This window comes from Oreochromis niloticus, linkage group LG19, assembly GCF_001858045.2.
Source record: "Oreochromis niloticus isolate F11D_XX linkage group LG19, O_niloticus_UMD_NMBU, whole genome shotgun sequence".
Classification (NCBI taxonomy): Eukaryota; Metazoa; Chordata; class Actinopteri; order Cichliformes; family Cichlidae; genus Oreochromis; species Oreochromis niloticus.
The window spans coordinates 9667279-9693924 of record NC_031983.2 but is presented as its reverse complement, the minus strand read 5'-3'; the positions used below and the strand labels follow the sequence as shown (position 1 = coordinate 9693924).

General features: G+C 41.9%; 1 protein-coding gene across 6 annotated transcripts in view; it reads right to left on the bottom strand.

The window, feature by feature from the left end:
* Window positions 1-26646, bottom strand: part of LOC100705232 (regulator of G-protein signaling 6) — a 42224-nt gene continuing 15578 nt past the window's right edge. The window contains exons 3-17 of one of the 6 annotated variants that reach the window (XM_025901042.1): window positions 15456-15555; window positions 13322-13372; window positions 13129-13235; window positions 11724-11775; window positions 11133-11197; window positions 9875-9951; window positions 9247-9328; window positions 8790-8864; window positions 8225-8326; window positions 7923-8095; window positions 7483-7608; window positions 6127-6313; window positions 5456-5545; window positions 2451-2507; window positions 1-2155 (exon numbers count right to left, since the gene is read on the bottom strand). In XM_025901042.1, coding sequence (XP_025756827.1) covers window positions 2105-2155; window positions 2451-2507; window positions 5456-5545; window positions 6127-6313; window positions 7483-7608; window positions 7923-8095; window positions 8225-8326; window positions 8790-8864; window positions 9247-9328; window positions 9875-9951; window positions 11133-11197; window positions 11724-11775; window positions 13129-13235; window positions 13322-13372; window positions 15456-15555 — 1395 coding nt within the window. In that variant the 3' untranslated portion in view covers window positions 1-2104. Of the gene's footprint in view, window positions 2511-5455; window positions 5546-6126; window positions 6314-7482; window positions 7609-7922; window positions 8096-8224; window positions 8327-8789; window positions 8865-9246; window positions 9329-9874; window positions 9952-11132; window positions 11198-11723; window positions 11776-13128; window positions 13236-13321; window positions 13373-15455; window positions 15556-19550; window positions 19657-26646 lie in introns of those variants that run through there. The other 5 variants (XM_005453283.4, XM_025901043.1, XM_025901041.1 and 2 more) reach the window with 5 other exon arrangements.

Genomic DNA, 26646 nt, shown 5'->3' with positions numbered 1-26646 from the left:
GACAGGTCCATAGTATTTATTATTTGGTACCCATGAATAGACAGCAGGTGCTTGAGTGTTTCAGAGTGCCAGTAGTTATCTTGCTGATTGAGAAACTAAAAGCACAAAATGCCCTGAATATGTTACATGCATAGTAATGTGCCCATATCATAATAAAGTGTGCTTTTGGTTAATGAAATTTAGCCAATTTACATTTACAATGCACTCGATACATAGTGTCATTGTGTCTTGTGCTGAGGATAACATTTGGTACATCGACTCGAGTTAAGCATATCTCTCTACCTTATACTCAACGAGGTTACTGGTTTATGTCAACAATAATTACTAATATGACCTGTACAGTGCATTGCAACGACTCTAATACAAAAGAATAGATGATTGACTCATTCAGCAGCGTAGTTTATCTCTATAGCAGTCACTGGCCTCATGGGGGAGCTGTGAGACCATAATCTCCTCAGTCCAAGCACTTTCTGTATGTAGGAGTCTGAAGCCACAGTGGAGCAGAGAGGCCTTTTATCTTCGGTGTGCATCGTCTATCGAGGGTCAAATATTGTTCCCAGTTGCAGTTCGGGGTTTAGATGTTGATTCGCTGAGGAGTGTTGCTCCGGTGCAGGGCTGGTCCCTGTCTGTGTGCCCTCTTTGGAGAATCCATCCTTCCCTAAATTAGCACTCCATAATAGTCCAGCATGCAAATATTTCTTTTTCCCCCCATAGTCATTAAAACACAACAGATAATTCGTGGAGACAACAAAAAAATGTTTGTTTTTTAAATGATCAGGTAACATTTTGTGATTAAAAAAAATATTCATGCAGTAAAAAAAAAGCAACAAACCATAAATGATCCTATATTGGGTAGCAGGCCTTGTAATGTCTCCAAGATGAGAGATCAACTTGTTCTGACATCATGATGTGAAGACAGCACAGTTCAGTCTTTTAACACTCTGGTTTCTGGTCCTGTGGTTTAGCCACCACTAGATGGACCCATGGCACTGGATACTTTAAATACTACAGCAGAAGCCTAAAAAGCACGTAGATGCTATTTGGCCTGTGACTGTGTACGTATGGCTGTGACTAAACGGCGCCGCAGACAACAACTGTTTGCACAGCCACGTTTTTGAGCCTCTCAAAGCAAGTGAATAATTTGCCAGCCAGAAGAAATTCATCATCGCCACGAGTCTCATTACAGAGCAGTGTTGTAGAAATGAAACATTAATTCTCAACACAGACGTTTGGATGAAGCACGCCACGGTGCGGTGTGAATGCTACATTAAGCCCTTATGTCAAATTTTGGAATGTAATGAAGCATGAAAAGTTATACCTCTAAAAATCCATTTTGTAGATGCCTCTCAGTGTGGAGAATACAGGCTTTGTACTGCGTCTTTTCACAGTGCTAAAGCTGTGCTCGCTTTTTAACTGACACGTGCTTCGCTTAGGACACAAATATAATAGAAAGATATAAAAAGAGGTTGGGTATTTCTAAAAACAAAACAAAAAAACTGGACAGGCTTTATTTATTGCTGGCTGCTTTGTGAGTCAGAGGCAAATTTAAAACAGATTTGTGTCTGTGCTGATGTGCCTCTTAGACTTTGTATTTATGTCCGAGTTAGGATTGGCTGCAGCTATTTTTGGATCCCGAAATCATAAGACGATAGTCATCACTGCAAACGTTGTGGCGAGTTACACGCAGTTCTATCAAAGAATATTTAGCAGATGTTCTTTTCATTTCTAAGGAACGCTTAATATAAAACAACCTGAAAACAATAAACTGATCAGCTTCATCGAGACTCACAACCAGTTTGCCGCCTAAGTGATGAAGAGCCCTGCACTGCATTTGCTTGTACTGTACGCTGCATGCCGTGCTGTGTGTTGGCTGAGGTTTCCCCTTGTCGACATCGTCTCATCATCAGTGTTTCAGTTTGGGGTGTTCACCCCAGCAAGCCCAGTGCTGCAATACCAATATGGCAGCAGTCCTCGGAACAGTGTCTGAGAGCCTCCACAGCAGCCCTGTCCAGCCCAGCTCCACTGTCTGTGCCCCTGCCCCGGCCCCTGTGCGGCAGCCACCCACCCGACAGGGTCTGGCTGTGCCCCTGCAGCACAGGCTGTGTCAGGATGACTGCATCAGGCCTGTCAGGCGTTTTCCCGTCAATGACTTGCCCTAGAAGGTAGTTTAAAACGAAAACTCGTTACCAGTCTGAGATTCCGAAAGCAAAAGTAACACAGAGAATCTCTACCAGCAATGTGGTTTGATCAAAAAGTGTTAGGTTGTGACCATTCAAAGTGACTAGGGTGTTAACTTATTGACATAAACACACAAACACACACACGTCCTATTAAAGGTTTAAAAAATCCACAACAGAGTGTAACATGGTTATAACTGCAAAAAAGCCACTGATAGTGAGCCAGCCAGTGTGGTTTGTGATATGAACAGCCCCCAGCTCCACATGACTTACCACACTGCGGGTGAACTTCTCCAAGGAGGTGCGGCGGCCCTGTTCAGTGTCTGCTGGCTGCTGTTTTGGAGGGGGGGAAGCAGGGTGAGTGTTTGGGTCAGGTATGGGTGTTGACGAGGGGGTTGGAAGTGATGTTGTTAGTGAGGAAAAAAAGGGGGGCCAAGCATTGCAAAGTAAAAAAAAATAAAAAATGAGGGCCAAAGGAGAGTGCAAGGGGTTGCATTTATTATTTTTAGGGAATGGAGTGGGATCAGTGACAGGCCAGCACAAGGAGCAGTGTCCAAAGGGGGAAAGGGCAGAAAGGCTAGCATGAACAGAGAAGCTATGATTTGCTGAAAAGCTCTGCATTACAGTTAAACAGCTAAATGAGTGTCTATTTTAGCTACACGAGATTTAAAGGTTACACTGAAGGAGACAGACAAAAGTAGCATAGAATTTTTATATAACATGGTAATACTTGTGCTCTGTAAGTTTCTTTTTCAGGCTGGCTGTTGTTCCTCTTTTACACAGCGGTATGTCTGTGTTTGGCATATGATCTCATGTTTTTTTCAAGACTGTTCCGATGACATTTTAAATAATTTAGCAGTTTCCTTGCACCTGCATTTTGGGCACAGTGGTTGTGCCTTTTTGGGGCTCTGCTTGTAGCCTTACGGTGCTTTGAAGACCTTATTAAGAGCTGTGAAATGCTGCTACGTGACATTAAATGACCCACTTTATTTCAATGCGATCCAAATACTTCAGTAAGTCCCAAACCTTGAATTGCTTGTTTGAATATGTTTGTTTCCCATGTATATATTCTTCTTCTTCTTCTTCTTTTTTAAAACAGTCTGAATCTTTTGCAATTCTTTTGTTACTGCAAAACAATAAAAAAAGAAAATGCATATTTCCTTTTGTTTTTCTCCTAGTGTTTTTGGAAGGCAGCTGCATACTGGACTAGTATACATGTGCATGTGATAGCAAGATAGCAGAAAGGACAGCATTTACATTGAGGAAGTATTCACATTTTTTTGTCATTTTATGGGTGAAAAGGACAAGAAGAACATCATAATGTAAATTCTGCCTGATTATAGGTTTTTCAGAGGTTTTGTGTGGAAGCATAAAAGAACCCTATCAAGTAACATTTTTAATAGAAACTACAGTAACAAAACATCATGTTTAAAAGTGCAATATCACCCAACACTACTGACTAGTGGTGGAAGAAGATCATTACATCCAACAATACCACAATGTATAAAAGACTTTGTTACTTAAGTCATGTGAAAAAATGAAAGTACACCCTCAATTCTAAAGTTTTACATATCAGGGCATAATAAAAATTATCAGCTGGTCCTTGACAGGTTGTAAAATGATTAAATACACACCAGACGAACAGTTACACATGAAATATTATACTGTGTCATTATTTAGTTTACAGAAATGAACATTTGTCTCCAGAATACTCTGATATACGAAGGAGTTTATGGTCGACTGTAAGTCTTGTTGCTGCAGAACAAGCTCACATCATCATCCCTCCACCACCGTGCCTGATAGTTGGTATGAGGTATTTGTGCTGATGTGGTGTGTTTGGCTTGGCCAAGCACGGTGCTGAGCGTTAGGGGCATAAATCTCCACTTCAGCCTTTTCTGTCAAAAGGAGATTGTTCCGGACGTTTTGCAATCTGTTCAGATGCAACTTTGTAAACTTATGCCACGCTGCCATGTTCTTTTTAAAGAGAATAGGCCTTCTCCTGGCAAATCTTTGAAACAAGCCCTACTTGTTCAGTCTTTTTCTGATTGTATGCCATGAACCTAAACATTTAGATGTAAGCACGTTTTTTGTTTCTTTGTTTTTGGAGATTTCCCAGAGCGTTGCAAAGGTGAATCTACTCCTGAGAAGATTGCCAGCTGTCACGAATCCTTTCCACGTGTGAATAATCTTCCTCACTGTATTATGATGAAATTCAAATTGTTTGGAAATGACCTTACAGCCCTTCCCAGATTGATAAGCAGCAAGAATTGTTTCTTTAAGGTTGCTGTTGATGCCTTTATTCCTTGGCATTAATACATTCTTTAATGTCCCAGACCTGGAAACTGACAAAACACTTGCAGATTGGCGACTTAATATTCACAATTATATATCTACAATCTGTATAGTTTCATATTTTTAACCATATTTATATCCTGTTCATAGCCTGTACATAGTTTGTACACTCACTACAGCCTGTACATACTTATAGTTATAGCATATTTATAACATACCTTCATACCATGTACATTGTAAAATACCTATAATAGATCCATATTTTGTAATATATCTATATTATTGCCAAAGCACTTTCTGGATGGATGCAAACTGCATTTCGTTGCCTTGTACTTGTAACATGTGCAATGACAACAAAGTTGAATTCTGTTCTATTCTACTATTCTAATCAAGTGTATTTAATTAGCAGAACCTGGCTGCTACTTACCCACTTAATCCCTATGGAAGCAGAAAGTGTTTGCTTAGTTTTTCACTCACTGCTTCAGCATTTCGGCTTTTGTTAAAAAAATAAAATAATAGCACAGTGTAATATATCATGTGTTGTTAATTATCTGAGGTTGTATTTGTCTAATTCCAAAACCTGGTGAAGGCCAGATGACATATTTTTATTATATTTCAAACCTTGACACTGTAGTGAATCAATATACAGATATAATACCAAAGGACCAATGATTTGTAGTTAGCACTAATGTTGCATAATATGACATTGCATCATTATTTAAAGATGATTATGTGTTTTTATTAATATAAAAACGAAGCAGAAAACCTGAAATGTAAACGTAGTAATTTACATTCCATTTACCTTGCAGCATATAGTATAGATACAATATAGATACTATTTTTTGATTGATATACATATAGTGATTATAAACCTGGGATGTTTATTAAATGATAGAAAAAAATCAAACCAATATGAGGAACGCAAAAAGAGTGATTGCATCATGTTAAATGCGGAGGCGAAATCAGGGTCAGCGAGTGCAGCTCACCTTCTTTCTGGCCAACAGGAGGTCTTGGTAGATGTTGGATCGCAAAAAGCGTGCATAGCTGTCACTTTTCATTAGCTTGAATATGTGCTCCTGCAAGATAAAGAAAGCCGCATAAGCGCGCGTTGATCTGTGAGCGATAAAGGAGAAAGTGTGGTAAAGAAAATAAAATAAAGAGAGGCCTGATTATGGTAATGCAATGCATGCAAGAGGTGATGCAAACCGAGAGTACTGACATGAGCAACTAAGTCCTGCAAGACAGAGCTGAGTAATGTCCTGCCAGTGAGAGGCGTTGCACGTCACACATCACGACGCACTTTGAATGCGGAGGAATCCACGGTGAACCGACTCAACCACCTATTCATGGAATTAGTCGGCTCATTAGCTCCCCACACAAACACACACTGTCATTCCTCCCTTCTCCTCTTTCCTTTTATTCATCCTTGCCCTCTCATTCATTCCATTGTGTAACATGAGTATGGAGAGTTTAGCGGATTAGAGGGAAAGCAAACGAGTTTGTGCGTTGTCACTGGGGATGCAGTGGAAAGTAAATCTGAGGTGAACTCAAAATAGATCTGGGTGAAGAAGAGCGCCAAGATAAATCAAACACATCATCAAAAGTGAGCACGTAAAGCCATGTGAGTCCATCTGTGAAGTGTAAACAGCCCCCCCACCTGAGCGTCCTCGTAGCTGTATCGTCCGGGGTCTTTGAGGTTCTGGCTGGTGCGTTCGTAGCTGTGAGAGTCCAAGTTGATGGAGCTTGGAGCTCCTTCAGCCAGAAACTCCTGCCAGATCTCCTGCGCCCTGGAGGGAACTTCATGGAGTGGCCGTCGCTTAAAATCCTGCACTGCTAACCAGAACCTACAACAGTGTCATACACAGTGATGATGATGAGATGAGATAGCCTTTATTTGTCAATTGCAAGTCTTTTGCCCACAACCGAGATGACAGACCTTGCCGACCGTACATACAATACAAACATCACATTGGGGAGACAGGTCAGGCCAGGTAGCGAGGAAAAAAACATCGAAATATGTAACACAAAAGGATAATACAGGAATGCACAGATATCAACACACCATAACACAATAAACACAGACAAGCAACATGGGAAAGAGTTCCAGTGTGTACATCTGATCTGGGACCGCTGCAATCTTCGACTGCGCCTCCAACTGACCCGATGTCCACATCAGAGGGGAGGTAAGCGTTGGAGGTGGCGTTGGGTAGGGAGGGTGATGCGTCAGTGAGTGCTTATCAGTATCAGTATATGTATGTGTGTGCGTGTCCATAGTTCAGCTGAGACACTGTCCTTCGCCCTGCCAGGCTAAGTAAACAGTCTTCCAGCCAACCCAGGTGGCCTTGCATGGAATGGGAAGGAACAGACTCAACACACTCGTTATCAGGGAGTTTTTGTTCAGCTCCAGCCTTGAGCCCACAGCTGGCGCCGAAGGGGTATCCGCATTATGATGGTTTTTCTTTTTGCAAACAACTCATGAGAATTTCAAGCTGTTCTTAACACTCCGACACTGGTCTCTCAATCTCCCGTTGGAGAGCTGTGAGTTTCTCCATGATGTTATTAGCCGTCGATTCCGTGATCTTGTCACTCTTTTGCTCACAGAGCAGATTCTGAGACCTCACGACCACAGCCAACTGATCCGTGATGTATTCCAGCTTCCGCCCATAGGTGTTGTTCTGAGCGGATTCTTCCCTGATGTATCCGCTCAGAGATGTTATTCTGAGTATTCACTGCAGCCGCTAGCGCCTCCAAGCTCTTAACCATGCTGCCTTCCGTGAGCCCTTTCTGAGAAGTCGCACCTCATAGTCAATAACAACTTCCAAAAAATGTGTTTACAGTGTCAATTTTACATTTTTTATGACTTCTTTCACTCTTATCACACATGCCTTGTTTTCTTTAGCCACTAAAAAGCATAGCTCTGCATTGTATAGCAGCAGCGTCATGCTACTGCAACATACCAGACTGCAAAAAAACATATAAACCTTTACAGAAGTCAAATAATAGAGATTCTTACCGCAGGTTTTCTGAGCTGAATTCTGATTCCAGGAACTTCAGGAACTGGTCTCGACCTGCTGGGTCCTTTAGCGCCTCGTCCAGAGAGAAGCCCCATTTCTTCACACGCTGCTGGGTGGGTTCGCGGCTGCTCACATTGAAACACATCCAAAAAAACCCAGAATAAGATGGGATAGAACAGAATAGAAGGTCTGGTCACTTGGCCTACAGAGAGTCACGACCAGCAAGTCAGGACAGAGTGAACCTTTGGGAATGCCAGTGTTAGTGTTCATGTGAGACGAGATCCAAACAGACAGATCCCAGCTAATTCAGGATAGCAACAGTTCATTAGCACTGAGACCTCTACACTCCACCTGACCTTAGTGTGGGTTTAAAGCATTATTAGTTCCTGGCACTCTCTCAGGTCACATCCCAACATGCCTTCCCCGTTTCAAGCCTCACCTTGCCTCCAAGTCCCAGAAGGTAGTGTCGTCACTGATCCAGGGGTTCGAAGGCTCTACGGCTGACACAAAGGGGTCATATTCCATGAACTGCTCGGTGTAGGTCATGAGACTGTCGGCCACTTTGGAAACTTTCATACAGTGTCTGTCCAGCTGGATGTTCAAGAAGGTAATCTGTGGGAGAGGGAGGAGGAGTAATGAGGAGGCTAAATAAGGGAACGGCTCATCGGTCTACGTCCCCAACCGCAGCTATGTTATGATGGATGAGTGAGGCAGGCTGACGGTAACGACGCCCTGGCTCACCTCCTTCTGAACATCCTCTTTGGTAGTCTTCCTGGTCGGCTGGGAGCCGATGTGGACAGGACTCGGCTGGCTCTGGCCGTCATCTGGTACCCCGTAGACCGACTAGAGTGGGCGAGTGGAGACACACGTGGGACACGGTTTTAATTTGCTGCCTGCCATGTTGTTAACCCCATTTTGATGTATGTCTGGTAATTGTTTTGGGAGCAGGAGTCAGTATTGTGTCGGGGAATATGGGATCTAAAGTGTCGAAGAGGACATTTTCACAGCTGCACACAAAGACCACTTAGTAAGCTTTGAAAAAACCCCAAAAAGGAAATATTGTTACATTTGTTTCAATAGAAATAATAAAAAAATGCTTTTTTTAAAAATTAATTTTTTATTATAAGTTTTTTATTAGGAGACTGATGCTGAAAACGATATGTGGTGAATTAAAAATCTGATCATACATATATATATATATATTATATATACGTATATACATAAAGTATAACTAGCAGCAAAGTTAATAAAAAACCTTACATTTAAAAATGAACGTGGTTGGTGCCAGCCTGTCTCTTCCTCTCACCTTTTTTACCCTGTGTGGGTTCTTCTCTCTTCGGCACTTGCGGATGTCCATCTCTGTGGTGTTGACACAGCCTGGCTGTGGGAGGCAGCAGAAGACAAAGCATGTTTCTGGGTCAGATAAGACTGTTTCTCCAGCATGTATTGTCTACACTTGTGCTGCTCGCACAATACGGTGCTGGTGCTCTATTGAGCAACGCCACACTCACAAAAGACTCTTATGCAAATTGACTGGCACCAAATCTGATTGTGCTACCAACAACACAACATGGCTATCTGCTGGACAGCATGTGGAGCTAAATCTGCTCTTTTCAGTGTTTAAATGCTAAAACTGTCTACCTACAAAAACATCCCTTCTTTTCTGTTCTTTTGTTGAGTTCATTTCCATTTTTTAGTTGAACCATATGACCCTCTTTTTCCTTTCTGCACTTTTTCTTTTCCTTGTTTTGGCTGTAACTCACCACTGGCCGATGAACGTCCCAAAATGCCCTTTCCTGGCTGTCAAGGATCTTCCTCTCCGCCTTGTCCTTCTTCCTGTCAATCCTGAGAGCAGAGGAAACAGGTCTTTAAAATAAAACGCTCACAGCTCTGAAATATTAACCCTCTGTAGGTCCATACTTGCTCTCTGCTGCTGGCATACATTAAAAACACGGACAGGCCAGACAAAAGAGCAAAGAAACTCAGGAGTGTAGGTCTTAACCTGTGTGCTCAGTTCACCAAGAGAGGCCTGGTGGGACCTAGCTCTTACATAACTGACATTTACCAGCCGGCATTTGCTTGTTGTCGTTATTCTCCAGATATAAGAAGGCTTCTTTTTATATCCTCATGTTTACAGCCACAGCGCAGCAGCAGCTAAATGATGCCAAGACTTTGATTTTCTATTTTAAACGACAAGAAAGGAGAGCTACTGTATGTCATTAACTGCAGGACTATTGCTGCACTTGCACATTTCAGCCACCAGGTGTCAGCCTTACAAAGAACACAAACACTGTGCAGGCAGCCAAAGCTCAGCATTCTCTAAACCTGATTGTATCAACATCTATCCTGTCACATTAGTGCTGAATTTAGAAAATTGACTGATATACTCACTTGACTTGAGCCTCAGCTTGCATGAAGATAAATTCCCACTTCCTGGCGAAAGCCCTCTGCAGCCTGGCGAGGTTCTCCTGGAGGAGCCAATCAGACACGGTGTAAGAGGAAGATTTAAGGAGTTTATCTTCAAGGGCCTGACTTTGATTTCAAGGCCCTTGGATTTTTCATTCTGATGCCTTCACTTTTATGACAAGATGCCGATACCACATGTAGTTCGAGTTTCACACAGGTATATTGTTTCAGTATACATCATTGATTTCATCTCCAGTAAACTGCAATGATTAAATGCATTCTCCACAGAGATAACTGTGGGAAAATGAGAGGAGGTTTTCTCCAATCTTGCGCTTTATAATTAGTCACAGTAGATGCTTTCTCAAGATCTGACATAGACGGGAATTAACTTGCATCAATAATTTTTAACATTTTATGAAACAAATTTGACTTTGCTTGGTTCTAAAACATAACATTAGAGTTAAGGGTTAGGGTTGGCCCAACAGACCTAACCAATCACGATATCCTGTGGTAATAAGTGAGGTGATAATGTGCTTTTTGTGGATTGTTTATCTCTCAGGTTTATTTATTACTATAACAATGATCATAAACAGTATTTACCTGTAGAAATTGCATTTTTTGGTGCCTGTAAGTGAACATTGGGATCCAAAAAGCTATTCAAACATTCATACAGTATGTGAGCTTGTTACAAAATCAGAGGGGAAAAAAACTACAGAAGCAGGCATGTTACCAGTGAAAGCAATGAGGCCTGAAGGCATAAAGTGACCTGAATAGGAGTGAAAGGAAGTCCACTGGACAATAGTTGCAGAGTCATTTAGAATATTAAAGTGCAGCGGATTGCTATTGTGTAACAACGAGATCAGCACTGCAGCAATGCCCCTCCTGAGACTGTATCGATCTGCTGATGCACGTATACCTAAAGATATTTTTATTTACATTTCGGGCCCGGTAAATGACTGCATTGTATTCCTCAAAGTGGTGTTCCTGGAAAAGAAATCTACCTTTCAGAATTTGATGTTGTTGTTCTTTTTTGCTGTTTGTTTTCCTTTTCTTCTCCTCTTCTAAATACATTTTGGTATTTTAAAAGACCAGAAGAGACTGCTTCAGCACTTTTTTTGATTTTTCAACAAAGTGAAGGAAAACAGGAAATCGAGAGCATCATCATACTATGGTTCATGCACAAAGATGGAATTGAACTGGGAGCTTTCTGGCGATCGCCAAACCAAAATGACAGTTTACTTACAGCCTCGTAGTCAGCGAGCTCAAGCCTGGCTTTATTCTGCATTGTGCGCTTGCACAGGTAAATGGCTGCAGGGTGACAAAGAGAAAGAGTGAGACGTAGAGAAGGGAATAAACACTGTCCTAACTACATAAAAATAACCAAAAAAGAATGCAATGCAAGGTGGGGGGTTTTTTTTGTTTTGTTTTGTTTTTTTTAACCAAGGCCGCAGCTGTGTGAACTAATGCACATCCTGCCAGAGCAGGCAGGCAGGCCATGTGTTCTCTTTTGAAATACCAAACCTTGAGTAAATGCCATGCAGATAGCCAGAGATGCTGTCAAATCAGTGACTGTCCCTTTATTTTGTTAAGCTAATTGTATCCCGCAGGATTCTCCCTGGTGGTGGTAGGAGGGAAGGGGGTGGTGGTGGGGGCGGGGGTGGGGTTCCTCGGGGGCTAGATACATTACAGGGAATGACCCATGGATCAATACTCAGTGAGTGTCAGCCACAGAGCTACAGATGTCAGTTGTGGAGAAAAGGAGACAGCTGAAGGCATTAGGGAGATCTCACTGGTGGGGAAAGAGGGAAAATTTGTCAGACAGCGTGTGACTCACCATAGTCTGTGTTCTCGGGTTCCCAACAGTTTGAAGGCCAGAAGTATGGAGACTGATGAAAGCAGGAAGAATAAATCAAAAACATGATTTTGCTTATTTACACAAATAATCAGTTTTTTTTATCATCAAGTAAAAAAACAGCAAACACTTCCACCACCACTGCCCCTTTTATGGATGAGTACTCTTTGTTTGATTGTGACCTTTGACCTCCGTGCGCTCCAGGTAACGATCTGCAATGGCAATGGTAGCTGCAGTCTCTCTATCTATCTTAAAGTCTACTGCAAGTGATATTACGCATTCAAAGTTCATTCTCAAGTCCATTATTAATGGATCATTCACATCTATCACACGCTCTTAATAACAGGGCAAAATTAGAACTTATCATGGACATTTTTCATTTGCACTATTTGTCATAAAAGCAATTATCTCGGGAGCAAAGGCCCGGCACTGATGAGTGTGCTAGTTTGGATGTAATGAACAGAAAAGTTAACGTGCTCTCATTCAGCGGTGTCATTTGGATTCGGAGAGGAAGAAACTATGACAAATCAAAAGAAAGTCACCACTCTGTGCACAAAACTGGGAATTTGTGACAAACAGCAGAAGGCACATAATTAAATCTGGGTCTTCTCCTGGTGTAGTACATATTTAAAATTTCTTTTTTTTGTAGACTAGCAATTCAAAATTCCCCCTGACACTATTTCTTGCAATGTAGGCTGGCCAGCGCATTTCAAATCCACTGTGGACTCTTTTCAGAGGTTCCGATGACGCGAGCCTGTTGCATCACGACAACATCAGAGGGAATATTTTTAGCCTCCGCTGAATAAGGAAGCGTGGCATTCGCTGCCCTCGCTGCACAGCTGCAATAATGGCTTTTAATCTTGAGCAATAGGTGAAGATAAATGCATCAAGCGGTAGACTGAGGAGGAGCCGAGGGACGGTAGGCAACAGCGAAAAGTGCAGAGCCAGCGTGTAGCCAGCTCAGCGCTTCCCATAGGGGAGCTTGCCTGGTGTAGCCTGCTTGCTGGATTAAGATGCTAATGGCCCAGTCACAGTAATGAGTCATAGCAGAGTCTGTAGCCATCAGACAGATCTGTCAGTGTTCGTGCTGTATAACAAGAAGGAGCAAAGGAAAAAAAACACAACGAAACCACCAGACTGACAAGCTGCATTACTGACCCATCGGCCCAGTTCTACAGGCCACCTCCTGCTCTGATGAAGCATCCAGCAGGGGTACACAGTATCGACCTTGGTGGGATGAGTAATAGGCTTAGGAGGGATTGCTCTCATTAGTATCGCGCAATAAACACATCCCTCTGATAAACTGCCATCAGCTCATTATTCTATATTTAAAGGCCTTCTAACACATATCAAGGACAGTCCCAAGGTGGATTTTTTTTTTTCATACCTGAAAGCGATAAAGGGTTCCGTCATCTTTAAGTGTCAGAACGTGGTCAGAGATGGGGAAGATGTATCCGTGGGCAGCGATCAAACTGCCCAGATGGATGGCTTCAGCTGGTGACATGAAAGAAAGCAGACACGTGAAACTGCCGTCGTCTTCGATTGGAAGCTCTGCTGTGCTTACATGTACTGACATTTACCTGGATCTTCTATGGAGAGGTTTTTCATCAGCCACTGAACAATGTCCGCCCCTGTTATTCACAGACATGGGTTAGAAGAGGCGTCACAATTCCAGCTCTGCAACAGTTTCAACAAAAGCCGCAATGTGGAAAACACAAATAAGCTTTGTGCTTCACATCTCTTTGAAGCCGTGGGTCAAATCTGTCAAAGCTGAATAGGTGTGTAAATATAACGTAAAATAATCAGGTTAGCGGTTCGTTCTCTTTTCGCTCCTGGACGGCTCGTTTTTTGGGCCAGTCTTAGCACTTAGCAGAGGCTACAGAGAGAAACCGCGAGGCTGTCGGTCCTGGGGGAGCCATGTGAAGGAGTGACTCAGAAACAGCCTCAGGACGGGGAGCAACCCCCTCGTCCGTGACGGGTGACTCACTTCATACACGGGCACACAGGAGTACAAACATAAATGAGTACAGTTTGTGGAGACAGAGAGAAAGAAGAGAGGAGCTTTTCTGTGATAGTTACAAGGGCAGCATGGCACCACGGGCAGTTTCCTCAGTGGCCAAGGTCTTATTGGCAAAGACATCATCTGCCTCTAACAGCAGTAGCTGCAATTTAAATGAGCCCAAAAGGTCGTACTTTCTTCACTGACTGCCTCACACACAGATACACAACCGCTGAAAAAACAGATCCATGTAACCTGTATTATCTTACTAAACCAAAAAGGTGAAATTTCAGAGTAGCAGGTACACGTTGCTTCTGCCCTGACCACAGAAACTCACTCTGACGCCTGCCTTCATGTGCAAAACGCAAGAGGAGAGGGCGAGAGTCTGCTTTGCGTTCCTGAAAGGGATGTTTGACATTTGTGAACACTGCAATTACAAAAATATCAAATATTTTATGCAACTGCTTTTATATCTTAAAATCTATGGTAGCGTCTAACGCTCTTCTAAAAAAGCAAAGCCAAAGTCCGCTAAATGAGGTCCAGCATAATCTCCACCAGGTAAAGCTGGCAAGTATACAAGTCTGCAAGTCTGTGCAAAGTCATCTGGGGGCAATCTTGGAAGATTAGTCGAATTTTTCCAAGTGGATAGGGAGGAGTACTTTTGCTTGAAATGCCCCAACCCTAATCCCTAAGCCCACCTTTTCCTATGTTCTGTTTTTAGTCACTGATTGTGTTTGAGCTGAACAATCTGAAATCAGTCAAAGAAGCCAAAGTGTGCAGACACAGCTTTCAGTTAGACTGAACTAACAAGCGTTTACTTGTTTTTTTTCCTTTGCTGATTTATGATTTTGTATAGATGGGGGGACAATTTAGAGGAAAAGCCAACATAAAGTGTCTTAATAAGATCCACCATGTGCCACCAATATCAGCTTTATTAAACCTTAGGATTGATTCTAGGAGCCTCTTTCCACAGAAAGGATGGTACGGTATTCTTCCCTCATGTTGTGTCACACTAATGGTGGTGATAGAGTACTGACTAAAAGGTTGATCCAAAAATCTCCCAACTCCCCAATATGGTGTCCCATCTGGTATCTGACAAAGTGGCGCGTGACTCACACACCAACCCATTGTGCCTTGTGGTGGTGGACATTGTCGTCTGAGTCGGGATGGATAGTTATGTTTGATCATAGAATAAATCACTTGGGACAAGTTTGTACTGATTAGCAATGGGGGTCTCACACACACACGTTCTCATTTTAATATCTTAGTGAGGACATCTAATTGACATAATGCTTTCCCTAGCCGCTTACCCTAACTCTAACCATCAGAAATGAGTGCCTAACCCTGACCCTTAACCTAAACCTAACCATAACCTAATTATAACCCTGACACTAAAACCACATCTTGAGTCTCAAAAATGCCTTCAAACTCATGAGGACAGGCACCTTTGTCCTCATAAGTGACTGTTGGTCCCCACAAGTATAGTGACATTCCAATTTTTGGTCCCCACAAAGATGTCTAAACAGGCACACACACACACACACACAGTATAGCAGAGCCAGCACTGACCTGTAAGCGTCAAGGGTTTAGCTTTTCCCTATAATCAATCACTAAAAAAATGCAGTGTAGCAAAACCATAATATTTCTCCACTTGCTCCATTAGTTGGGTGTCTATGTGGACACACACACACACACCTTTGCACACAAATACTAACCTGATACCACACTTGGGATCTTGGAGAGGAAGCTTTTGACAGTCCGTATGGCTACACCTCCTGCTTTCTCATCTTGGATTCGTGTAACAATGTCTTCAATCTGTGGGGAGGCCAGATGGAGGTTTTCAATGAAATAGATTTTCTACAACAGCCAGCATTAACAAAAAAATAGAGTAACACAGTTTGAAAGAAAATATGTTGGCTGCCTTTTGTTCTATTCCCTTCTTTTGTTCTACCAACATGATCTCACACTGCTTCAATAATATAGGTCTTGGGAGGACAGTCTGTGACTGATAGTGTTCCACTGTGTGTTTTTCTATCAAGGTATGCTTTTACTGCATTGGCAGTGTGTTTGGGCTCATTGTCATATTGCAAAATGAAGCCATTGCCAATTGGACACCAGATGGTACTTACTGCATGGTGGAGTACCATGCAAGTCTCATGGTATTTTTCTGCATTCATAATTCTATCAATTTTGACAATATCCACAACATCACGGGCTGAATGCAGTCCCAAACCATGACAGAGCTTCCTGTCTGTTTTACAGATGGCTGTAGATACTCCGTGTCGTACTCTGCACATAGCGACAACCATTTGAACCAAACATTTAACTTTGCCACTGATTTTCAGTCCAGGCGTTATCATACCTCAGCCAAATTAGTGAAATTTTGAGAAAGTCTGGCTTCTTGGAAGCAAAGAGTAAAGAAAGGAGGGGTGCCTCCAGAAGTTTTTGCAGTACTATAATTATAGTAATAAAAGGGACAGTAATCAAAACCAGTTTAAAAGTGGCAGCATGAATAAGTTAAAGCTTCACTTTGCAACTTGAGGGCAACATAACAAGTAGTAATAGTAAACACATTATTATTGTTATTATCATTATTATTATTTGACAACCAGCCAAACACAAATGCCATCTAATACCTGTTGGAGGGACCGATGCTGGAAAATGACCCGAGGTCAGTCTAATCCAAGTCCACGATCATGAATCAGCACATGTGCAGATGTGTAGTTCTTACATTGACATAAATTGGCACCCTGTGACATGTTCCACTCTATAAAGCTCAGACTTGCAAAACAGGGCAAGCCTGGACCAGAGGTTTGGTAGAATTCAAGTATTTATTGAAACATATGCAGGCACGATATTTGAATGGCAATATAAGCACACGGTGATAAAACTTACAGCAGCATTATTCAGAGGGTTTGACCAGTTGAAAAAGGATGTCACAGCTATTCCTGGAGGTAGAGATAAACATCACACCTCCGACGCAGCTATAACCCCAAACACATCACATAACAGCCGCCTATAATTAGGAACGCTCGACAGCTCGACACAGCACATCATGCTGCTGCTCCACAGGGAGAACATATACACAATCAAGCAAACATCCAGTCCCTCAAACACACACTTAAAGAAACTGAAATGTACACTAAACTGTTCTTTTTTTCTTCTCTTTTTTTTATAAAAGGTCAACTATAGTCACAGAGTCCATAATTTATAGGAACAGTCAGGTCATGTATTGAGCAGTGAGTGCTGTGGTGCCTGGTGGAGTCTCACTAGAATCCAAAAGAAGCTGATTTTGCACACTTAACTGATTCATGAGCAACCAGCCAAATGTAGGTTGTTTAGATGGCTATTAAATTCTTTATGGCTCTCTTAGCTTCTGTCTAGTAAGTAAACACACTCAGATGCTCACAGACATACTCATGCACACAGCTACTGTAAGAAAAAAGCTGATGAGGTGAATTCTGAGGGTCCAACTCATAGGCATGATAACATTTTAGCAAAACATTATGTTTTTCCTCTCATCCACAGCAAGCTACAGTGAGCCCCCCTCCTCATTCCACCCGGTTACAACTGACTTCAAGTCATGGTGACAGGCACAAAGCATCATGCTGTGCTCTCAGTCATGGCATACTTATGATCCCCCTTTGTCTGTTCTCCCCACTGTTCATCCATCATTTAACATAGAGTAGTGTGAGGGGATGAGCTCCATATAACACTACATTCTTAGCCATGATTGTCAGAAATCACCAGTTTGTTTTTTATGGAATAATGACAACAACAACTACTGTGGGATTGCTTTTAATGTTTATGGCTACTGGAAGAGGAATCTCACCTAATTTGGTCTCTGGAGTTTCTGCATAACAACTATTGTTTTTATATTTGTGGTTTTAAGTCAACTTTTGGAGCAATCATTAGATTAACTGCTAAAGATAACCAACAGTAAGTTTGGTGGTCTCTTACCTTTTCAGTTTGCATGGCAAAGTTTCTTTTTTGAGTACAGAGTACAAGATTAGGCTATATTTTGTCTCTCGTGCTAGCAAATGTCAACATGCTATAAATAATTTAATCATAAAAATGCACCTAACTGAAGTTTTAATGTCTACACATGACAGACAACTTTGCAAAGAGCTGGAGTTTTGAATTGTATAAACATGCCAACAAAATGCCAAAGATAACACAATTTGACAGGCCTAATGAGCGTTTTTGCACCACTAAAGTGATTTCCAAAGAGCTATTAGCCAATAACTTGGCATATCTCAATATGGCGTGCAGTGTGGCCTTAAAAAAAACTGAAGAAACTAGACACGTGGAGGACAAAGGAAAATGTGGCAGCTCTAAAACACAGTATCTGCAAGTCATGCCCTTTAAAAATAAGAAAAAGAAATCCAGCAAATACCTTAAAAAGGACCTGAGAGATACATCTGACCCATAAGTTAATCCATCTACCGTTCACTGAAGCGTTATCGGAAACGGTCTCAGTGGAAGAGTGGCTGTCAAGAAGGCTTTCTTAAGGAAGGGAAACGGGGAGAAAAGGCTTTTACGCCAAATTACACAAGAATTAGACTGAAATTTGAAAAGTTTGGTTCAAATTGTCGTTATTATGTATGGAGGAGGTCAGGGAGAGAGGTGAATCAGTCCAGGTGCAAACAGCACTGATGCAGTGTGGGATCATCTTGACAAGAGAACAGAACAAAAGGCAGCAAACATCCAAAGAAGAACTTTGAATGTCCTTCAAGAAGCCTGGAGAACTATTCCCGAACACAAATTTGAAGAAATGACGAGAAAGCTTTTTAAGAGAGTTCAGGATGTGAGAAAATAAGGTGGTCACATCAGATATTGACTCTGAAGCTCATTAGAACAATACAAACTCTGTGTTTATCTTATATACTGTATTTCCTTTTCTGTTTGCAAATGTATCAATACATTATTGACCCTTTTGCAGTTTTTCTAGCAAAATACAAAGAAATGAGGGGTGCCACAAGACTTTTGCACAATTTATATTTGCAAAGTGATTAAATCTTTAATGAGATAACCAGACAGTAGATTTAATCTTGTCAGCTGTCCATCATCAGCTGAATAAAGGTGGCTGTGTACTTTGTATTTCACCTGTTTGTGAGATCAAATCCATTTCTTGACAGTTTCTTAATTTAGCAGAATATCTTTACCAAGATTACCACCAAAACTTCAGAAACGTGCTCAGGAGTGTAAAGAGAAAGAAAATAAGCAGAGAGTTTTCCCACGGTACTGCCTGCCTACTCAACCACTTTAAACAAGGTAATCATCCTCCCTGGCAAAGCTTTAAATGGATGGTTCATAAACATAAGCCATAAATCTACAATATAAGATGCAGATGTATATGAATTAATATCATACATAATGCAGAGCACAGAGATGATCGAAAGCATGCCAACTGTGTGGCAAGACAATTACCAATCTCTCACCATAAGTATAAGAGAGTGTCTCGGCATAAATTATTGAACATCCACAATGGAGACTGACTGCTTCATCTCTGTTCATAAATCTCTCACAAAGGAGGAGGGAGAGATTAGAGGAGCTGCATCTGCTCTACGTTTAAACCTGCTTTTACCTACACGTGAGCCCAAACAGCACAATCAGGGCGCAGGGATTATGGGAAACATCACAATGTTGAAGAGAAACTTTCTGCTCAAAGGAGCAGGAAAGAAAAACTTTGAAATCAGCTCTGAAGGACTCTTCAAATCCACTGAGGCACAACAACACGTTAATTCCTTTTCTTTTCCTGTGATTACAGGCATTGGTTTGAGTATTTCTCCATAGACAGAACTCATTACCTCCCAGTAGCAGACAAGAAGCTCTTGGCACAGCTACAGAAAGTGCACATTGTATCTCCTTGATGCACAGGCTAATGGCGTTGCAGCGTGGTGTGGAGGGTTGTTTAGCACCGAACATTGCTGCTCGCGAGCGATAACAGCACTTTGTCCCTTGCCACCGAGCTCTATAAATGATTATCAAGAGAACACTATCTTGTGTATCCTGCCACCATATTGTATGTTTGCATTCGCAGCACGTGTGTGCGTGCACCTTTGTGCCAGTGTACGAACGTGTGTGTTTGTGCATGTTGTCACCTGTCCAACTTATCTTAAGGCAGGACCAGTAATTTGTCTGGCATCGGTAGCAGGGTAAGGATGAAGGGAGAAAGTGCGATGGAGCTTGAGGTGAAATATGACAAAGCCAACACAACAAGGGCATCAGCTAAAAATAAATTTAAAAAATCCCATTTACTCCACATTATTTACAGAATATGCTTAATGAAGTGACATAAAAGCGAATGGGAGCATCAGCTGCATAAATAACCATCATGTGAATGCAATACGTTGCCAGGCTTTAAGTGTGGAAACATTCATTTCTCCTACTAATTGAAAATCTGGGCCCATTTTTTTTATCTTTTTCCAAAAATGGCCAGAGATATAGCTATTTAAAACCGGCCCAGCCTTGAGAAATAAGAGCGCCGCTGTTAAAAGACGGATCCGGCAGTAATAGTGCCATTAATGATTCAGCAGTCATCAGGAGACTCGGGCACACACTTTGTCATTGTTGGAAGAGATTTGGGGGCAGTGAGGCAAATGACCGATGTCTAGGTGGTGGGCAAAGAAGAAAAATGTCTGGCCTGGAGATGATTCTGACATCAGTGTTAGGGTGTGTGACAATGAAACAGTGATGAGGCTTTGAAAAGTTTTCAGGTTTTCAAGTTTTTCCCTAAAGCAGCCCTGCTTTTGTCTTCTTTTGAGTATCCAAGCATTCATTTGTGTTTGGAGATGGCATTACATTCTCACTACAGCAGAAGATCTTGTGTATTCATGAGGATTATTTTAGATTATGAAAAAAGATAAGAAAGCAGCTGGATTTCACTGCCAACTTCATGCTCCTAATGTGACTAAAGAAAAATCCACTGCTTATTTCTTTACTTATTTTACTATAATCTATAGGCAATCTGGTGACTTTACCAGGACCTCAACAGTCTGAAAACATATGAATATGTCTTAGAAATAGTAAAAAAATGTCTGACCTTAGCAGAAATACACTATAGATTGATAAATGAATGAAACTTATACTTCTTATTGTTTTTCGTCCTTTCTTCACCCACCGATCTAAAGTCAAGACCACATCTGTCTCTTCACAAACCTCCAGAAAACAAAGCTTTTTCATGACTAGCCAGGATTAGCACAGCAAAAGGCTAAAGATGGCCACCATCATGTCATCATTATGTTTTTCTTTTATCTTAACAGAGATATTGCTTCAAAGCTGCTAATTTGCCATTGCCCCACAGCATACTGGTTGTTTTTTACTTCCAAGTCGTTTGTCGTGTCCGTTCGGTTACTACGTTCACACTTTCTATCGACATATTGTTCTGGATTGCGCTCTGCTGCTGTGTGCCTATGCACTGCTTTAAACTTGAACTCTGTTCCTTCTCAGCAGATGGCTGCACTGACCCCTTTTTTGAATCACAGAACAGTGGCCTTCACACTGCTTTCATTCCAACTGTGTTGTTATAAGCTCTGTATTTTGCAGTACCTACATTTCCAGACACTTGCAGGCTAGCAGGACACCACTGGCATATTAATGTGGCCTGTATCCTTCCATTTCATTTTACATATATAGTCTCTGTTACCACTAACTTTTAGTATTTTGGACTTATAAGATTTAAAGTAAGATAAGTGTTTTAATACAAAATTATTTTCTAATATTTAACTTTTTTTTCCTATATACTGGAGCTGAATTAGCTGCAGTATCAAATAATAACAATAAGTTCTGTTAGTTGCCAGTTATGACTAGTAGTTGTTAGCTTTATTAGTTGTTCTGTTCAACTGCTAATAAATGCTAATGATAACCAACCATTTAAGCCTGTGCTGAAGATTAAACTGAGCATCAGAATGAGGGCAATCGTTTATTTAAGCAGATATGGCGTGTTCTGAGATTTTCAGAAACTGATGATTTCGCTGTGCAACCATCTCAAGGGTTTGCAGATAGTGGTGTGAAAAAGAGAAAATATTTGGTGAGGGCCTTGTTGTCAGACGTTAGAGGAGAATGACCAGACTGCTTCGAGCTGAAGGATGGAAACAGTAAATCAAATATTCACTTACTATGACCAACGTATGCAGAAGAGCATCTCTGAATGCACAGCACACTTAATCTTGAAGCAAATGAGCAACAGCATTAGAAGACAATTTCCATGGGCTAACCAAAATGTGACAATGTAGATTGGAAAAGCGTTGCCTGGTCTACTGAGTCTCAATTTCTTCTCTGACATTCAGCTGGTATGGTGACTCATCCTGCCTTTTATCATTGATTCAGGCTGGGGACGGTGTAATGGTACAGGAGATATTTTTTTGGCACACTTTGGGCTCTTTCCTAATGACAGTGTACCTATCTTCCGATGGCTGCTTCCAGTGGGATACTTTACCATGTCAGAAACCTCAAATTATCTCAAACTGGTTTCTTGAACATGACAATAAGTTGTACTCAAGTAGCCTCCATAGCTACCAGATCTAAATCCAGTGGAGCACCTTTGGGATGTGGTGGAACAGGAAATTAGCATCACGGATGTGCAGCCAACAAATCTGCAATAACTCTCTGATATTATCACCGTGATATGGACCAAAATCTCTGAAGAGGTTTCCAGCACCTTGTTGAATCCATTCCAAAACAATGAGGGCATCTCTGGGTCCAGCTCAGTACTAGCAAGATGTACCTAATATTGGCTGGTTGAGTAGAGTTGAGTTGCTCTCATATGACTAAAGAACACAATTTAAATATGTATATAAGCACGTATATACTGCAAAACAATTGGGCATTCTTCATAAAATCACTGTTCTCATCCACAACTTGGTGGAGGACATGTTGCTAAATAACTTAGACTGTCATACAATACTCCTCAGAGTGCCACTTTGACCTCTGCGCCAAACTGGGTGCATAATTAAGCGAGTTCCAGCTGGTGTGCGGTGCCCTGGGGAACGAGGTGAGAATAAAGCCTGCTGGAGAGAGAAGACGCCCCTTCTCTTTCCCATGGAAAAGCCCTGCCAGCCAATTGTGATGGCTGGAAACTTGGATGGCTTTAGAGATGTGTTAATGAATCACATTTGAGTGAACTCCCTCACACACTGACACATAGCCGCGCGCAGTCATGTGGACAGGAAAGACACCAAATCACCTGCTACGTCTGGTATTGCAATTCACTGAGGCGTCGGCGGCCCGAAACAGACATATTCAGCGATCCATTTCTTCTCTAAATTGCCATCTCCATGGGAATGCCCTGCAGAAAAAGCCATTTCTTTTCTGCAATAAACAACTGTTTTCCCATCAGGTCCTGCAGCTGAAAAAAAAATAGCTTTTTACACCCTAGTGAAGCCATTTTCACTTTTGCCAGCGCCTTTCGTACGTAATCCCTGTAATCATTAGCGGTAATGGATCATAAATGCACTAAAGTTAATTGCTAAACACGGAGAAAATGAATCCTATTCACTCAAATCTGCACTCTTGGTAACATCATTTCATGAAAGCCTGCTGAACGTTATGTGTGCACGTCCGTGGATCAGTGAAACGATCTGTGAATCTGTCACTAATCAATTAGTTTTTAGCGATTTAAAAAAAAAAATATTTACATTTTCTCCATGTAAACACATCCTGTCCCTTCAGGGGAATTATTTGCTCCAGCTGGGTGGATTCATTTGCAATCTCAAAACGTAACAAACATTAAAAGTTTCTTGAGCTCCTGTCAAGGGCTGTATGGAAAGCCCAATTAGCCAGTACTGGGTTGCCCATACAGCCGGGTGCTCTTCAGGGAAACTGATGAGATCCAGAAGTGTGTAACTGTGATGCCTAGCTTCACTTTAAACCAGTCAGACCCATGTGCTGGAACAGAAAGTGTTGATGAGGATGTTAGCTGCTTGTTTGGGCCGGTCGAGGATCCCTTATGGAAACTGGCGTACGTTTCTATGGCAACACTGGTGTCAAGAGGAGCAGAGCAATTAAAAGTTTGTCAAGTTCAGCTCGAGCGCTGGGCAGCATGCCAGCCTGACTAAATTACAATTACAGATCTACTTCTTTGGACAAGAGGGATAATCTTGTTGTCAAATCATTCTTTTACATTTTTGTGTTTTCTTTTTTTTAAAAATAGGAATTAATAAGCTCCTTTTTTGTTGTCCAACATCAAATGAGATGCTTAAAAATCAAAGCTTTGAGCTGTGAGCAAACTGCAAATGCAAAGACTAAGACAGCCTATAGTCAGGCGAGTATAAGCCTGCCCACAAACCACAGTGACTCATCAGGTCACCTTTCTGTTGATGAGACTCAAGGAGGACAGAAAAAGATCATCTCCCCTCTTGTAAATGTCTGTTGTTAGATACTCTATGGGTTGCTAAGGGCTCGAGTGCAGTGGGGGGAAAAAAGGAGTCTGCTGCTTCTCTGAACAGATTGTCCACTCTAAAAACAAAGTGCACTGCACAGATACAGCGGCTACTTTTAAAACAAAACCTGCCTCAAATGAACAACAGCCTCGCATTGGACTAGCTGCTTTCACAGGCTTGCTCATATTCTGCTGTGTATGAGATCAGACATGTCAGAAATGAGCAACAGCCACAGCACCAGTGGGGCAAAGGTAATTTTCCCCACTGGGAGTGAACTGTGTATTACCTGCAGTTCATTCCTTTGCGAGATTTACCTCAGAGATCACTTGCTCATGGCAATTTAAATGCAGGGGTGCAACTTTGAATGCAAACACCTCTAACAGCACCTGCATTTTAAACGAGGGACTCGGTGTATGTCAATGTGGGAGCAGTAGAGCAGAATGTCTCTGGTCTCTAGTCTCTAATTGAGACAGAAAAGCAATACAGGGCAGGCATGTGAGAAATGAAAATGAGAGGAGAGGGGGGTGGTATGATGCAAACAAATGCAGAGAAAGCTAACAGCCTGCACCACACGGAAAGCATCTGCGACTGTCTCCCTGACTGCCAGTTTCAAAGATCTGTGAAGAGAGGGTTTTCTGTCATTTAGCAGCTTTTGATTTCTTCGTGCACTCGCTGCCGTAGCTTCTCAGTCACGGGAGTCTAAGTCTTGCTTCCACGTCACAGACTGTTCACTGTAAAAGTGGAGATGAAAAGGGTATGAAAATGTCGGGTGAATGCTGCGATATTCTAAGGATGCTCGCCGATTAAAGCACCTGGGAGTGGAGGGGCTCAGGTCTGGTGTGTGTGTGAGACAGAGGTGGTGCTGAATTCAAGCTCTCTTTGAATCGCTTTCATCTTCTTGATCAATACATCTTCAGTTCATCTTCAGATCTGGGGCACTGCAACTGTGTAATAATGTCCACATGTAATTGGTTTGAGGTGGTACCATCTCTCTATATTTCATATTGTCACTGCCCCCTCACATGCTGCTCTTTGAGTTCTCAGTCCCATTCCTTAAGTCCTGGTGGTAATTGGGTTAATAGGAACAGGATGAGGCATGCCCAGGTTGGCCTTGTCCCTCAGTGGACACACAGGTCTGCTCTTGATGTGTGAGGCGCAGGAGACTTTGCAATGCAAAGCTTTCTCAGGAGGAAACCAGAGGCCGCGAGGGGTGCCTTAATGACATGTTTTAGCTTTAGAGGTTGAAAACAGTGGGGCGAGTAATTATTTGATCCCATGCTGAATTTAAAGGTTTGTTCTCACTTACAAATGGAGAGAGACAGAATATCAACTATAGATTTAGAAAAAACATATTACATAAAATTTATAAATTGCATCACATGTTATTGAGTGAAATAAACATTTGATCCCCAAGCAAAACATTACTTAGTACTTGGTGGAGAAATCCATATTTGCGAACACAGCAGTAAAAAGCTTTTTAAAGTTGGTCAGGAGGTTTGCACATAACTGAGGAGGGATTTTGGTCCACTCCTCTCTACAGAAACTCTCTAAATCTTTTAGGTTTATTGGCTCTTGTTGGCAACTTGAAGCTTTAACTCCCCCCACAGATTTTCTGTATGATAGAGTTCTGGCCGAGCCACTGCATGACCTTAATGTGCTTTCCCTTTCCATTTTACCTTGGCGGTATGTTTTGGATCATTGTCATGCTGGAAGACTCATCTTCAGTGTCCTGGCTGAGGAAGGGAGGTTGGCGTCCAAGATTTTTATAGCCCCAAAGCTCAATGTTTCCATGCTTGACTGTAGGGATGGTGTTCTTTGTGTCATACTCAGCATTTCTCTTCCTCCAAACATGGCGGGTCGAGTTGATGCCAAAGAGCTTGATTTTTCATCTCTGGTTTCATCTGACCACAGCACTTCTCCCAAGCCTTCTTTGAATCATTTAGATGTTCAGTGGCAAACCTATGATGGGCCTTTACATGTGTCTTTTTGAACAGGGGGCCTGCAAGAATTTAATCCATGGTCTTGCTCGCAGTGGTGGAGAGGCTGGAATGGAAGAAACTGATTTGGTGGACAGGTGTGTTATGTATATCCAAAAGTTGAGAATAGGAACACCTGCGGTTGGTTGGTTGCTTGATTGATTGATTGATTGATTGATTGATTGATTGATTGATTGGTATGTTGCTTGGTTGGTTGGTTGCTTGCTTGGTTGATTGGTTGTTTGATTGGTTGCTTGCTTGACTGGTTGGTTGGTTGTTTGATTGGTTGATTGATTGGTTGGTATGTTGCTTGGTTGGTTGCTCGATTGGTTGGTTGGTTGCTTGCTTGCTTGCTTGCTTGACTGGTTGGTTGGTTGGTTGGTTGTTTGATTGGTTGGTATGTTGCTTGGTTGATTGGTTGGTTGGTTGGTTGTTTGGTTGCTTGCTTGCTTGCTTGATTGGTTGTTTGATTGGTTGCTTGCTTGACTGGTTGGTTGGTTGTTTGATTGGTTGATTGATTGGTTGGTATGTTGCTTGGTTGGTTGCTC